The 14,110-nt window shown below is 41.4% G+C and overlaps 1 protein-coding gene across 3 annotated transcripts; it reads right to left on the reverse strand.

The window, feature by feature from the left end:
- Positions 1-4,373: 4,373 nt before the first annotated feature.
- Positions 4,374-13,396, reverse strand: LOC131236449 (general transcription and DNA repair factor IIH subunit TFB4). Of its 3 annotated transcripts, XR_009166749.1 has the most exons (12): positions 13,070-13,396; positions 12,893-13,002; positions 12,530-12,806; positions 12,412-12,458; positions 10,789-10,826; positions 10,665-10,710; positions 10,225-10,278; positions 10,049-10,117; positions 9,004-9,080; positions 8,408-8,503; positions 4,879-5,009; positions 4,374-4,795 (listed from the first exon to the last, which is right to left on the reverse strand). XR_009166749.1 is itself a non-coding variant. In XM_058233619.1 (11 exons), the coding sequence occupies exons 1-11, from the start codon at positions 13,386-13,388 to the stop codon at positions 4,786-4,788; spliced, it is 1,143 nt and encodes a 380-aa protein (XP_058089602.1). In that variant the 5' UTR covers positions 13,389-13,396; the 3' UTR covers positions 4,374-4,785. The 3 variants fall into 3 exon arrangements, 2 of the variants coding, with proteins under 2 accessions (XP_058089602.1, XP_058089601.1); XM_058233619.1 differs by lacking the exon at positions 4,879-5,009; XM_058233618.1 differs by having other exon boundaries at positions 4,374-5,009.
- Between the last annotated feature and the right edge of the window lie 714 nt (positions 13,397-14,110).

Raw genomic sequence — 14,110 nt, forward strand, 5'->3', positions numbered from 1 at the left:
ATGGATAAACAATCAGATCCGTTTATTCTTTATTGAATCTGAACCATTGGTTTTTTCTTCCTGAGCAATTTTTTATCCATTCACCTGTGGCGCGTGTGATGGTGTGCACAATTTGATTATTGAATCAGATCATGACCACAGACAGAAGTATTGGATGAAAGGTCTAGATCTCTTACAGGTTTGCTGATTTAGCACGTGTGATGCGAAGGCCTTCTAACTCGTTAGGGCGAGTGACCGAGAATTCTCTGAATCTCGTGACCTAGGGAGGTTTGCGCCTATGGATTTCGAGTCTTTTTGCACTGATCGAAACCATTGATATGATGGGCCTCACCGTGGAGATGGGATAACCAAAAGAGTTCTCTAATTATCATTTACCAACCCTTTGATCAATTCACTCTTTTACTTTGAATATGGACAGTCTCCTTTATCCATTGTTTTACTTGCAATTCTTAGGATTTTCCACGTTGATTTTTTCCTATATACAAAATCCACGATGAATCCCGTAGAATGAATGGTGTGGATCACTACAATATAACCCTAATCCAAAGGCTAAAGTCCGGACGTAAAGAACATAAATATGCATCGCGATGTATTGTAAAACCGTCTCCCTGCTTAGCTTAGCCTGCTCGCACGAGCATGACTGAAATACGCCTGCAGGCTGCAGGGAAGCATTTGTGGAAGATCTGTGCCGTTGACTGAAATACCTCTACCGCACTTGTTTTACGTGGGGCCCGAAATGTTGTGTATGTAAAATCCAGTTCATTCATCAAGTTCTATCCTTGCTTTTAGTACATGGGAAAAAACATTAGAAAGATACACAACTCGGGTGGGCCACACCACATGGAACAATGGGGATAGGATGCCAGACATCGGTTGGTGAGTGGGGCCACCACGGTGTGTATCATTCATCAAATCCGTTAATCGGATCTAACTCATCGTATGAAGTGGAAATACAAAAATTTTCCTGATCCTAATATTATGCGGGCTACGGTGTGAAATTAGAGGTTTTAGAAGTAGTTTTACATCATTCCCGTTGTTGGGCCGTACTAGTTTTTTTTATTGGGCTGTTCATCTCTACCTACAGTTAAAATAATGGTTCTCACGTGATGGACGGAGTGGATTTACGTATAAAACATAGTGGACCACAGAAATCTTGGATGTTTTAGGCAGTAGCGTAAAACAAGTGTTGTATACGATTCCGGTCCATCACATTCACACCTGACGGGCTGGCCCGACAAGCTTTTGGGCCTGACCGAGTATGGGTTGAACTTGGGCTCTTCTGAGAGCGGGCCCATTCCTGAAAATTGAGCCCCTTTGATAACGGGAATGTCCGGCTGGCCTAGAAGCCCATGGGCTTAGCCCGCCAGGACACTAATTGAACTGTAGGTCCCCCCGTCTGTACGACAACGATCTTGACTGTTTATTGCGTGGGTCCATTACAGATTGACGGCGCCTGTAAAGTCTCCCGTCCTGAAAGAACTTGACCATGTTATCAGTGGACCTTTTTTTCTTTCCACAAGAGCCACGCATTCCCACTTTGATCATTCAAATTCTTCCATGAGCCCAGGTGGGCCTACCAGGATCACTGTGCATGTCTCTATCGGTTCATCTACTTTGATCACACGAACGCGGTTTGGCTGGTGACCCCAACACCTGCCAGCTAAGCCGGTGTCAAAGCTCTGTGGGGCCACCATGATGTATGTGTTATCCACCCCGTTCATCCATTTTTTCCAGCTCATTTTAGGGGATTGAAGTAGATCTAAAGCTCAAGTGGACCACACCACAGGAAACAGTGGGGATTGAAGGTTTACTGTTGATAATTTCCTGGGGACCATAGAACATTTTGGATCAAGATGATATTTCTTTTTCCCTTCATCCAGGTCATTGTGACCTTATTAACGGATTAGATGAGAAATAAACATCACTGTCGTCCCTAGGAATGTTTTAACCACGAACATCATCATCCCCATTATATTTTGTGGTATGGTTAAGAGTTGTACATGAACCGAGTTAGCTCGGTTAGCTCGCTCAACTCGACTCGACTCGAAAAAGCTTGATTCGATATGGTTTGAAACTGAGTTCCAGCAGAGTCAAGCTGATTTTTTAAGCTTGAAAATTTTTCAAGCCAAGTTCGAGCTTGCCCAAGCTCGACTCAACTCGGATCGTACCCCAACTCAAATCGAACTCGGATCAAACTAGTTCAGTGACTCGGTTATTTTGATATTGATGTTGCTCAATAAGTATTTGATGAAATGACTCAACGAAGTGTTGGTTGGTGGCGAAGAAGGTATGGCTATGAAACAAATACTATCATATCTTGATTTTTTTTGTTGCCTATCCAGCGTTTGATGAAATACTTGTAAATTAATGTTGATGCTTTACATTCCGTGAGAAATAGAAAGTGCACTCTATGTTGTTTGAGAAAATGCCATAGAGACTCAATCTTGGCTCAAACTTGGCTCGAATTGGCCCGAGCTACTAACTGAACCGAACTAAGCTGGCTAGTCAGGCTCGAGGACCGAGCCGAGCTGAGTTCGAGCTGGGGTCAACTGGCGGCCGAGCCAAGTCAAGCTATGCCAGGCTCGACTCGGTTAGACTCGTGTCCACCTCTAGGTATGGTCCACTTAAGCTTTGGACATGTCTCAATTTTAAGCTCATGCCCTGAAATGAGTTGGCAAAACGAATGACCAATGTAGATTTTAAAAAAAAAAAACATACATCATTTTGGGGTTGACATTAATTAGAGCTATTGAAGTAGATTCAAGGCTTGTTTGAATTGATAAGACTATTTGTTATAATTTATACTTTCATAGTGTATTAGGCATCATTTTGCGTAGTGGTTTTTTTCTTGCATGAGTTTTTCCACAAAAAATTTAAATTGTTCCAGTTTGTGCAATTGCATGTACTTTACTTGATTGGTCTTTATATGTTTCCACGGCTCCCCAACAATTCTTTAGAAGAGGTGAATTTCAGATGTCTTTTAATAAATAGGTTTCACACAGTGGGAATTATAGCCACAGATCATCAAGAAGAAGAAAAAATGCCCATTGAGTGTTTTGGTGAGATTGAGATTACCCTTGCAAAGTTCGGCGCAGGGTTTTCAAATTTCTCAATTTTTTCTTCTCATTCCTAGGCCAATCGTTGAAGGACCTTATCAACTCAATCAATGTTATTTGTCAATGAAACATTCACTAAATTGCAGTATTGGTTTACGGACAATTACCATCATTGATCTTCGCCACCATTGCAGACAAATGGTGCATGTTGCCTCGATAAACGCGGACAACCGTTATCAACTCCACCTTGCTTTCTCATCATCTCCATCTTGATCCCCGCCAACACATCCATAGAATCTAATGGATTATTAAATCTTCACCTAAGAAGACGTTATCGATATATGCACGATGGGATGTTGAACCTTAGCAAATGACGAATCTTTGATGGGGGAATTCGAAGGGATCGGGCCAATTGATCACTGTGGTGAGGACATACAGCAGCATTAACAACTTCACCTTGATCGGCCATCACCATCAATCCACCATCAACAGGTTACATCCTATTCCTCCATAATCCGTTGATCGCTGTGAGTGCATCACCAGGATAATCGAGGAGTTTTTTCAATCCAAGGAGTATTGATGCAGAAAGCATTCCCTCCAAGTCAATCTCCTTAAGACCCACAACTAAACGATTCAATGGCCTAACATGCATGGATTGCATCTTTGACCTTGGGAGATTGTGATCGAGCAGTCCAATAATCAATATGCCCCAGAGCAGGCTTCAGACTCCCCCATCTTTTTCTTTTTTTTCTTCCAGTCATTCATTTTTCTAGTACCTGGGTACTCCCACCTAATCAACCGGCAGGCTTGATTTTTGGGACAAGGCATGCACAGTGAGGCCCACTTGATGCAGGGCCTGGATCTCACCCATATGCATTATTTTTACTCAATTGCCTCTTCACTTGCTCAGATGGCGGTGACCATCATGGAGTGTTGGTGCCTCATTCATACTCACATCATCCATCACTCAAAATGTAGGTCCTGTGGTGGATGGAGCATGCCTGAAACGTGTCCTCAAATACACAATGACAACGATGTTGGTTCACCATTAATTTTTAAGTTGTGGTCTGTCCCTCATATAGGAAAACCCTGCCAGTTGGATAAGACCATCAAACAGAAATGAATAGATTTGATTCAACATTCACAACATAGCTTGCTGGGAGTGAGGCCCGCTGTATGGATATCCTGATCACATGGCTCATGTGTGGATAAGGCCACACCAAAGCAATAAACTGTGACAAAGAAGCATGACAATGCACAGCTCTTGCATCTGTAATTCAGCATATGAAGAAAGAGAACCTGGACCTGCTACAAGACTCATGAAATCACCCACATATGTGACATGGGCCTCCCTGTTCTTCAATAAATGGAAATGAGAGTCCCAGAAGCATATGGATGTCATTACATTTCCCCCAACACAAGCTTACTTTGCTTTCAGAAATCAATTGCCTGCTGGTATCGGTTGCATCATCTCTCCAGTCCAGTGACAGTCAATGCGCATTGACTCATGAGATTCAATGGGAAACTCGACATTTCCTGACTAGCACTTGAAAGTTAGATGAAGAGAATTGCAGATTCGGCCTCTCCACTGGATTCTAAACTCCCTTGATTGCAACAGCAAGTTCCATAACTGCAGTGTTTTGGTAACTTATCCTGTCATTGGAATGCAGACCACAGATAGCTTGTAAAAGGCTATGATGATGCTGCTGACCATGATTGTCAAACTCCTTCAGTTCCATCTGCAGGTGAAAGGTAACAGTTAAGGGAAGAAATCCAGAATGGGAACAAATACTCGAGAACTGAAACTGGGTAGCCTCTTAACTGGCTACGAATTGAAGGAGCTTGATCTCGGAATGACAGCTCAGTGTGCTAGTGAGAGGTTAAGATTCCGGAGCCTTTCTTTTTCTGTCCGGAGTCGAGTTAAGGTCAGGATTTGCCTGATTGAAAACAGATCTACATCACAAAAAAAAAGATGAATGCTCGTTAGGGACCACTAAGAAATGGCATGTGTTCTCTTGAACTTCATGAAATCCAGAAAATACCATAGATCAATCTTAACTTGCTCCTTCCTAATTTGCCAAAGATTCAATGACCTATTTGAATTCATAAACTTAATGCTTACGCAAGTTATAAACAACCAGGGTGTAGATCAACAATGGGAACTCAGAATCAGTCTCATTTAATGGCATATTTTCGCCATTATTGGATGAAATAGGTTTAGTTATGTCATTGGAATGTATGGTCAGGATTGTATTGGATGAAGAGTTGGGATTGTCTTAGGCTTTAGGCTTAGTATGTTTCAGCTCTGCATGGGATTTTCTGGTTTCTGTTGAAGACTGGGCTTTTGAGCTCTTTTGTGGGCATAGGATAAACCCTAACTCTCGAGTTGTGTTTGAGTCTGTTAATCTTTCTTTATATTTGACGACTGCAAGTAGATTTATGGATTACATGTTAATATCTGCTGCCATTTCTCTGTTACTGGTGTATCCTGAATTTATGTGTAATGTAACATTTAATAGGGCTAGAAAGTGCTAAGAAACCTTTCAATAAGCTGCTACAATATAAATAGTTAAAAAGTACCTACCAGAGTGATCATCTCTAGGGGTGCACACGGTTCGGATCCGGTTTCAAAAGGGATGAGAACTAAAGGTGGCCCCCTACACATGAATGGTCCATATCAACAGCTGGCAGTTACCAATCATCTATCTCCTTAACTATTCGGTTCCAGTTTCGAAACCGGAACCGAACCGTGTGCACCCCTAATCGTCTCTAACACATAAAAAACCCTAGCAACCTTCTCTTCCGTCCTCAGTGCTCATTGCCAGGGCCTGCAAACACGTCTTTTCCACTGAGGATTGAGGGGATGTGCCAGATGCCTCCCCATTTCTTAGCAGAAAAGGGTGGCGTCAGGACTCCAAATCCCAGCTCTGTGCAGACTAATCGACACCTAACTGCACTGTGAATCGAGGGGATGTGCTGGATGCATCCCCATTCATCACTCTGCAAATGCTGTCTCCTCCTAGGGTTCGATCATTGAGAGGATTGAATTGATGCTAGCAAGGTGGAAGAAGTTTTATTTATCCGGTGCAATTTCTTTCCCTCTTCAAGGCATCTGCCCTCATGGAAAAGAAAACTGACAAAGTTAGGCAGGGCTTCTTGTGGGAGGGGAGAGAGGAGTGTCACAAATTTTATCTCCTGAAAGGGGATGATGTCTAAAAATAAAAAAGGGAACGTGTATGTGTTGGAAGAATTAATTAAAAGAACTAGGCATTGCAGGGTAAATGCTGGCGGAGGTTCGAGGAACCAGAAGTGTAGCATAGAGAGGTGAATTTCAGAAAGTACAAAGAGGGTTGGTTCCCCAGGATCCCTTCTCGGAATTGCAGGTCTGATGTGTTAGACTATAGCAAGCTAATTCAGGAGATACTTGGAAGCATATTCCTCACAAGAGTATACAGTTCTTTCTTGGCCACGGTGAGAGTTGGCTTTTGAGAAGACATGTGACCTGATGATGAACCACGTGCTGTTTGTTTCCCATCCTTACATTCCTTGGCTTCTAGTTATGGAGAGGTGATAAAATAATAATAAAATAAATAAATAAATTTGCTCTGAGTTTATAGTGGGATTGTGGGGTGGGATGTACCTCTCCATGGGAACCTTAACAATGAAGGAGTTATGGAGAGGTGATAAAATAATAATAAAATAAATAAATAAATTTGCTCTGAGTTTATAGGGGGATTGTGGGGTGGGATGTACCTCTCCATGGGAACCTTAACAGTGAAGAAGCCAACTTTCATGTTGGCCTCTAGGGCAAATAGTAGGGGTCCATCATTGATATCTTAGAGGATGAGAGAAAAGTTTGGAAGTGGTCTCCTAGAGGGATTTTCACTTCCAAGTCCCTGTTCAAGGTATATGTGCAATTGGTGTGTCCCCACATCCTGCACAAGATTTTGGAAGGTGCCAATGCACCCAGGGTTCAAGCCTTTGCTTGGATCTCTGCAACAAATAAAATCATCAAAGGAAGAGAAATATTGTGGTCCCAAAGAGGCGCTCAATGTATAGAGCTGATGGGAATCTGTTAACAATCTATTTTTGCATTAACAGGTGGTTTCACGATGTTTGGGCAAACTTCTCTAACCTTTTCTAGAATTGATGGGTCTTAAATAAGTCCACTTCCACATCGTCGCTGGATGGACAGCTAGTCCTTTTTAGGACTAGGCATCTATCATATCATATGGCAGTTGATTCCATATGCAATTATATGGTGGCTGTAGAGAGAGAAAATCTAGGATCTTTTAAGGAAAGGTGCTGAAGATCGGAGCTTTAAACATGGTTTTAAGAAGGAGAGGCTGATACAACTTGCCTGGGTCAACTTCGATTTGGTAGCACCTGATCCGGTTCAGTAACACAAGTCACTCCTGACTCAGGCAAGTTAGGCCAATTCAGCCCTGACTCAGGCCAATCCTGATTCGACTAGGGCCAAATGAGTTGCTGAGTCTTTTAACCATAAATCAATGAATTCCTTGTATGCATTTGAGTGACCCTCCAAAATCATGAGTTAATGGGTTTCCCTTTAGCTTCTTTATATAGGGACTGGGTTCCATCATGAGTGGGGCTTTGGCATAGAGCGTGTCTCTGGCTCTCACAGTGGATGCAGGGCCTTTGCGGTGCAGGGATTTAAAGACTTTTTTTTTCCTTGGTTTTGCATGGCAGTTTTTCATTTCTTGGACTTCTCAAGGCAGAGTGACAACAGTCACTTGCCTTTTGAGGCCTTTGCTTTTGTTGTTTCGCGGCTTTTGGCCTAAATAAAATTTAAGGCCAAAAGCGTGTCTCTGGCTCTCACAGTGGATGAAGGGCCTTTGCGGTGCAGGGATTTAAAGACTTTTTTTTTTTTTCCTTGGTTTTGCATGGCAGTTTTTCATTTCTTGGACTTCTCAAGGCAGAGTGACAACAGTCACTTGCCTTTTGAGGCCTTTGCTTTTGTTGTTTCGTGGCTTTTGGCCTTAATAAAATCCACTCATCTTCTCGGGGGCGCAAAAACAAAAACAAATAAACACATTTAACAGACTATTAGCATGCAGGCAGCTCACATTGAAGTGGACAACATTAGCACAACCCATTTCCCTCAGAGCAGGAAATTAAATTAAATGGATAAGATAAGGCACCCTTTTAGACATATTTCCGACCAGACGGTTTTGCATGTCCAAAACCCTAGTTTTTTGGATTAAGCATACAAACCCTTTCCAAACAGGTCCTAAATAGAAGAATGAAATGACTGTATTAATAAGAGTTGAACTTTCAGAGAAAATGGTCCTTAAGAAAACATTATGCTTTGAGAAGTTAGAGGTACTCACCCACAGGTGGAACATTTCTTGTGGTGTTTGCAGTATATAGACAAACAAACTGAACAAATGTAGCCCATGTCGATGGTCTTTTTATGGCAAAAGCATCTGCATGCTTCAAAGATATTATCAGCCAACTCGCAGTAGGAAGTAGAAATGGTAAAAAGACTATATATTACAGTATAAAGCACACTTGCAAATGCACAAACATAACAATGGAAGTGAATGGCAGATAAAAATGCACCTGCACCCATACATAAAGGCTGTGGACTGTACTCACTAATCTTTTCTGAGCAGTAACAGATATCCTTATCAAAACCAAGAAGAAAAACATACACTATGGGGCACAGACGAGCCAACCACGAGCAACCGTCTTGTCACTCATGCATGGAGTAGGTCCTAAATAGAATATATGGTCAAAAAGGGCACTTGACAAAACCACATTCTTCCACTTTCCATACCACAGTGCGGGGAACAGCTGAACCATATGCCAGTTAGCGTGTATGGCTAACATGCATTCTAAGGATATTGAAGATGACGCATGGCAGCTGGATATAAACCACAACAGGGAACTAGCATGTTGAATGGCAACATTGAGAGGCACTTACGAGGCACGGAAGTCCACCCCTACAGGCTTTGGAAGTTGTAGAAAACTTCGGGACTGCAAATCTGTTGCAAATACCATCTGCATATTTTCCAAAGGATCATTTTAGTAGCATTAACAATAGAAACAAGTTTTGCATGCCACGTTACAAGTACTCAAATAAAAGAGGTTTCATTGGGAAGGGAGACAAATATGAAGATGATAGAAAGAAAAAGAAAAAAAAAAAAACCGTTCGTGATGATATGCTATATACCTCTAATGATAACAGTGTAACAAGACAAACAAAGCCATTAAGTAAATGTTAATACCTTTTAACACGGCTGACCCACAACAGTAACATGGTGGTATTCTATTAGGAAAAATCTTAGAGACAACAGAGGCTGAACTTGGCATGTGTAGAAGTGTTAAATCAGCCTTCGCATTGGTTTTTTTTTTTTTCTTATAACTTAACGACATTTGGATATAAACAAATCAGCAGTTTTTTATTCTTCTTTGAAACAGATATGCATCTGTTCCTCTGTACATTTTGGGTGGTGCATGAAGGCTTCACATTTTCTGTTTTCTTTTTTTTTCTTTTTTTTTGAACTGTAATCTCATTTTTTGTTTTAGCCTCATATACTAGAACTAAATATTTGTGGAAACAAAAAATGGTATCCATAAGGACCCAAAGTCAATAAACCTAATAGGGCAGAGGAAAAAGTGCAAAAGAGGGAAAAATATCAGAATTCATTGGAACCATGCAGTAATGCCCTGTGATCAGAACCCGAGCATTGTGAACTGAAGCCAGCAATTCTATCACCATCAAGCTTTCTTTTTAAAACCCACTTGGACCCCAAGGAAACTCTTATTTTTCACTACATCAATGAAGTTTAAAGCATAACCTACCATCCACAACTAACAGGGAATGATGTTTAATACTTCAGTCATTCACATTGCTGACTGAGAGCAGAAATAACATGCCATTGGAAGCAACAAAAAAAAAAAAAAAACCTCTAGAGCAGGGATAAAGTGTTTTTTTTTTCTTCTTCTTCTTCTGGTAAGTAACATACCGAAAGATATTGAAACAACCCATCTAAATGTTGGGGCTTCAGATAAACACCCCCTGTTATGTACGAGGCCTGGCATTAAAAATCACAGTATAAGCAATCCATGTAAGTAACAGAAAGGTCATGTTAAAGTTATGTTACAATCTAATGTATAAAAAAAATCATCCCAAAATTACCACCTGTTGAAGGAAGGCAGAGTGTTGAATGCCGACAACACATGAATCTATAGGAATCTGCAGGTGAAAAGGTAGCACACATAAAGATTTCACCAAAAGAATTTTTTTTAAAAGTGCACATTGGCATGGGCGTGGCTGCACGTGGGCCAGTGTATATGTGTGTGAGTGGGGGTGGTCGTGTATGCATTTGTGTGGGTGTGTTGGGGCAGGTGTGTGGCGCGTGTGTGCGAGTGTGTGTCGGGGAGGGGATATGCACACGCATGTCTGCATAATGCAATACCCTTGTTCTATGTGATCACCAGAACCAAAATGAGTATGGTAGAAATGAAAATCATAAAATACTTTAGTTGAGAATGTGCTTAAACTTTCTCAACCAAAAACGGAATAGAGTAAATGAAAGAAACCATGATAATAAAATTTTAGCTCCCTTATGCATACAATACCATGGAACGTTGAGCTGAGAATATTGCATTCATTACAGCAACATATCTGCCAAGATAAGCTTTCAGAGTAGGAAAACAATATTAAAAATTCCAAAATGGTGAACGTAAAACATGGTGCACATACTGTTCTGGCCCATCTGGAGATCCCTGTAAGCATAAGATCTGTAAAGGATGTTAGTTAAAGGTTCAAAGACAGTTTAATATATATTTTCACAATAGAAAGTGTACAACCCAAACATCTACATGCTAAGGAAAGTTGCCTGGCACATCAAAGGCAATGGAAAGCAGATCCAAACAGGAAGACATTTAAAACAATCAATCCTCTGCATGCAATTTGGAGAATTTAACTTATTCAGTTAATATCAATTCTACGTCCAACCTTGCTTTATATTCTATTTACTGATACCAACTTTGTAGCACATATGATTGGGCAAATCATCATGTAATGTCAGATGTATTTGGGGAAAAGCCGCAGTCTCTGTAGTTTCAGCCTTGGACCTTGCTCCTTTGGCCTTTTAGAAGTTTCATTTATTTTATTTCTGCTTATTGCAAATATATGGTTTTAGACTGACAGAAAAACAAATGACGGAAGGCCTTGAGTTCATTTTCCAGTTTATGGTGCATACGTACAGGTACAACTGTTGGAATCCAACAGGAGCATGGATTCACAGACTCAAGCCTGAAAAATAGGATTGATGGGTTTTTTTTTTTAGAGAGAGGGAGAATGATTATTTTATTAAAAGAACAAAAACATACAAGAGGAAGGGGACACCCAAAAGGCAACCTGAGAACTACCAAAGAAAATCAAAATTACAATATGTCAACTTAGAAAAGCAAAGGCTCGTTCGATGGATTTGATGGATTATTAATACACGTTAAACAATTTTGAGAAATTCAAACAGCATCTCATAATTCTATGCCCTTTTAAAGGCTCAAACACTGTAAAGCAGTTTGTAGCACTTGGAACCTTAGCTTACTTTCCTCATGTAGTGAGCATGAAAACATAAGTATCATATTGAGTTATAACTGGCCCACACAACAAGTATGAATTTGATGCAAGCGAATAGAATTCCAAACATTCAGTCGAACCAAAGAGGATTTGGCAAGAATTACATGATGCTTCCTAGTAAATTTATAATGAGAAAGCGTTTCCCAAATTCCAGTTGGGAGTTATTTGGCAACTTGGAATTTAGAAGTTACCAAGGAAATTATTTCCAGGAAACAAATTCCCTGAAAAACTGACTCTGTCAGTCATGTTTGACATCAGGGAATGAAATTCTGTGGAATCTAGAAACCATGTCTGGGCACTTGGAAATGTCTTTTTATGAAACAAATAAAACACCCGACCATTGGAAGGGAATTATTCCCTGGAATTTGCAAGCTACCCTTTGTCCACCAATTCGAAAGTTGGTCTTCTGCCAGAATTGGCTTCCAACCGGAATCCATTGCTTACATTTTTCCTGGTTGCGAAATGCAGGAATTTGCCCTACTTAAGGTTCCATTTCCAGCACCACATATTTCCAAGTTGCCAAATGACCCCTTGCATTTCTTTCGAGCCTGACTTCAAACCCACCCAGATCCTCAACACGAATGCTGACGAGAGAAATTCCAATTCGTTCTTTCAATTTATCAGACTAAAATTGAAATCCAATTCCATAGTGTATCCAAACACACCCCAAAGCAGAAGAGGGCAGAATCAGCAGATATTGCAACACCCAAAAGATATAAACAGTAAAAAATCACTCACTCGGGGCTGCGGATGAAGTGGCCCAGCTCGGAAAACCCTCTGTATATCTATCAACCGAATCAAATGAAACAAACTATCCAAACCAAACAAATCAAAACAAACGTGAATGGTAGGATACAACAAAGAGCCAGCGACAGCGATCCAGAAAGAAGCGAAGACCCATTCCCAGCTGCCAATTCATCCTTCCCAATCTGTCGATCTCTGATCAAGAAATCCTCCAGATTCTGCAGGACTGCCGAGCAGACGCTAGGCATGTTCCTGCTCTCAGAGGCGGCGGATGTCATTGGCGGCGACGAGGAGTCGTAGATGTAGTCGCAGGAATTGACGCCAGTGGCAATCACAACGACTTGGTTGAGTTGGTGGAGGAGAATAATGGAATTGAGGAAAGGGAGAAGCTGAAAATTGAAAAATAAGTTTTTAAAAAATGCATTTTATATGAATCTAATTAGAAAAAAAAAAAAAATGAGAAGAGAGAGATCACGTGATTGAGGAATCTGGAGAAGGAGAGAGAGGGTGTGTTGGGGTTTGACGATGCTCCTCCCCAGAAGAAAGGGTTGGTGTCGAGCGCAACGACGAGAAGGCTGACATCGTCTGTAAAATCGACAGAAATATGAGGGTATGAATGGAGAGAGAGAGAGAGATAGAGAGAGAGAGAGACCGGAGTAGAGCTTTGATGGAGCCGGTGCCATGAAAGGAATGATTTGCGGAGAGTGCTGGGGTTTGCTGGGTGGCGTTACAAGGACGGTTGCGAGCGACTTGCCTGGGGTCGCTGGTGTAGAAGGAGCGGAATCGTCTAAATCAACCAGGCTCTGTGGGGCCCACCGTGTTGTATGTGTAAATCCAGTCCGTCCATCAATGGAACCAATATTTGAACCGTACATGCGATAAATCAGCCCGAATGCTGCTAGGAGCAACATCAACGGGAATCGTGTAAAAGTGTTCCTAAAACCTTTGAGCTTGTGCGGTGCAGCCCGCATGAGATTTGGAAGCGGATAGGCTGGTGTACCACGGACACGGATTGCGTCCTACCCCCGCCCGGACGGTAATCCGTCCGGGCAGGTCTATGTGGGGCCCACCGTGATGTAAATGTTTTATCAACGCCGCTCATCGTTTTTCTAAGGTATGATAAAAAAAAAAATTTGAAGTATATATACAGCTTCAGTGGACCAACTCAAATGAAGCTACAGTGATAATGGCACCAACCGTTGAAACCTTTGTAAGGGCCACCGTGATTTTATTTTTTTTTTAACATCCAACCTATTAATAAGGCCATGTAGACGTGGATGAAATGAAAAAACAAATATCAGCTTGATCCAAAACTTTTCCATCTCCCAAGAAGTTTTTGATGGTGGACATTCAATCCACACTTTCTGGTCAACTTAATCCCTGAAACTGCCTTAATTTTTGTTTCCTATGATATGAGAAAAATAATTAATGACGTGGATAAAACCTTTATATTATAATGAGCCCTAAATAGCCTTTTCTAGACGGATTACCGTCCGGACCGGGGTAGGATGCAATCCGCGTCCGTGTACCACACACCAGATATATAGCTAATGTAGATAAGTGTCGTTCGAAGACGAGAAGTGGATTGGAAACGGATGGGCTACTCCCCCTGCCACCGGCCAATGGCTGGTGGTCGGAATTCCGAGGCCCTACCATGAGATATACATTTCATCCATGCTGTCCATCTATTTTT

The sequence above is a fragment of the Magnolia sinica genome, chromosome 2 (genome assembly GCF_029962835.1).
Source record: "Magnolia sinica isolate HGM2019 chromosome 2, MsV1, whole genome shotgun sequence".
Classification (NCBI taxonomy): Eukaryota; Viridiplantae; Streptophyta; class Magnoliopsida; order Magnoliales; family Magnoliaceae; genus Magnolia; species Magnolia sinica.

Coding starts and splice junctions, on each gene's coding strand:
- LOC131236449 (XM_058233618.1), bottom strand. CDS start 13,388: ATGCGGGCTGCACCGCACAAGCTCAAAGGTTTTAGGAACACTTTTACA. Junction 13,003..13,069: donor TCCATCAAAGCTCTACTCCG/GTCTCTCTCTCT, acceptor TCGATTTTACAG/ACGATGTCAGCCTTCTCGTC. Junction 8,504..9,003: donor GGGGTGGACTTCCGTGCCTC/GTAAGTGCCTCT, acceptor TGAAGCATGCAG/ATGCTTTTGCCATAAAAAGA.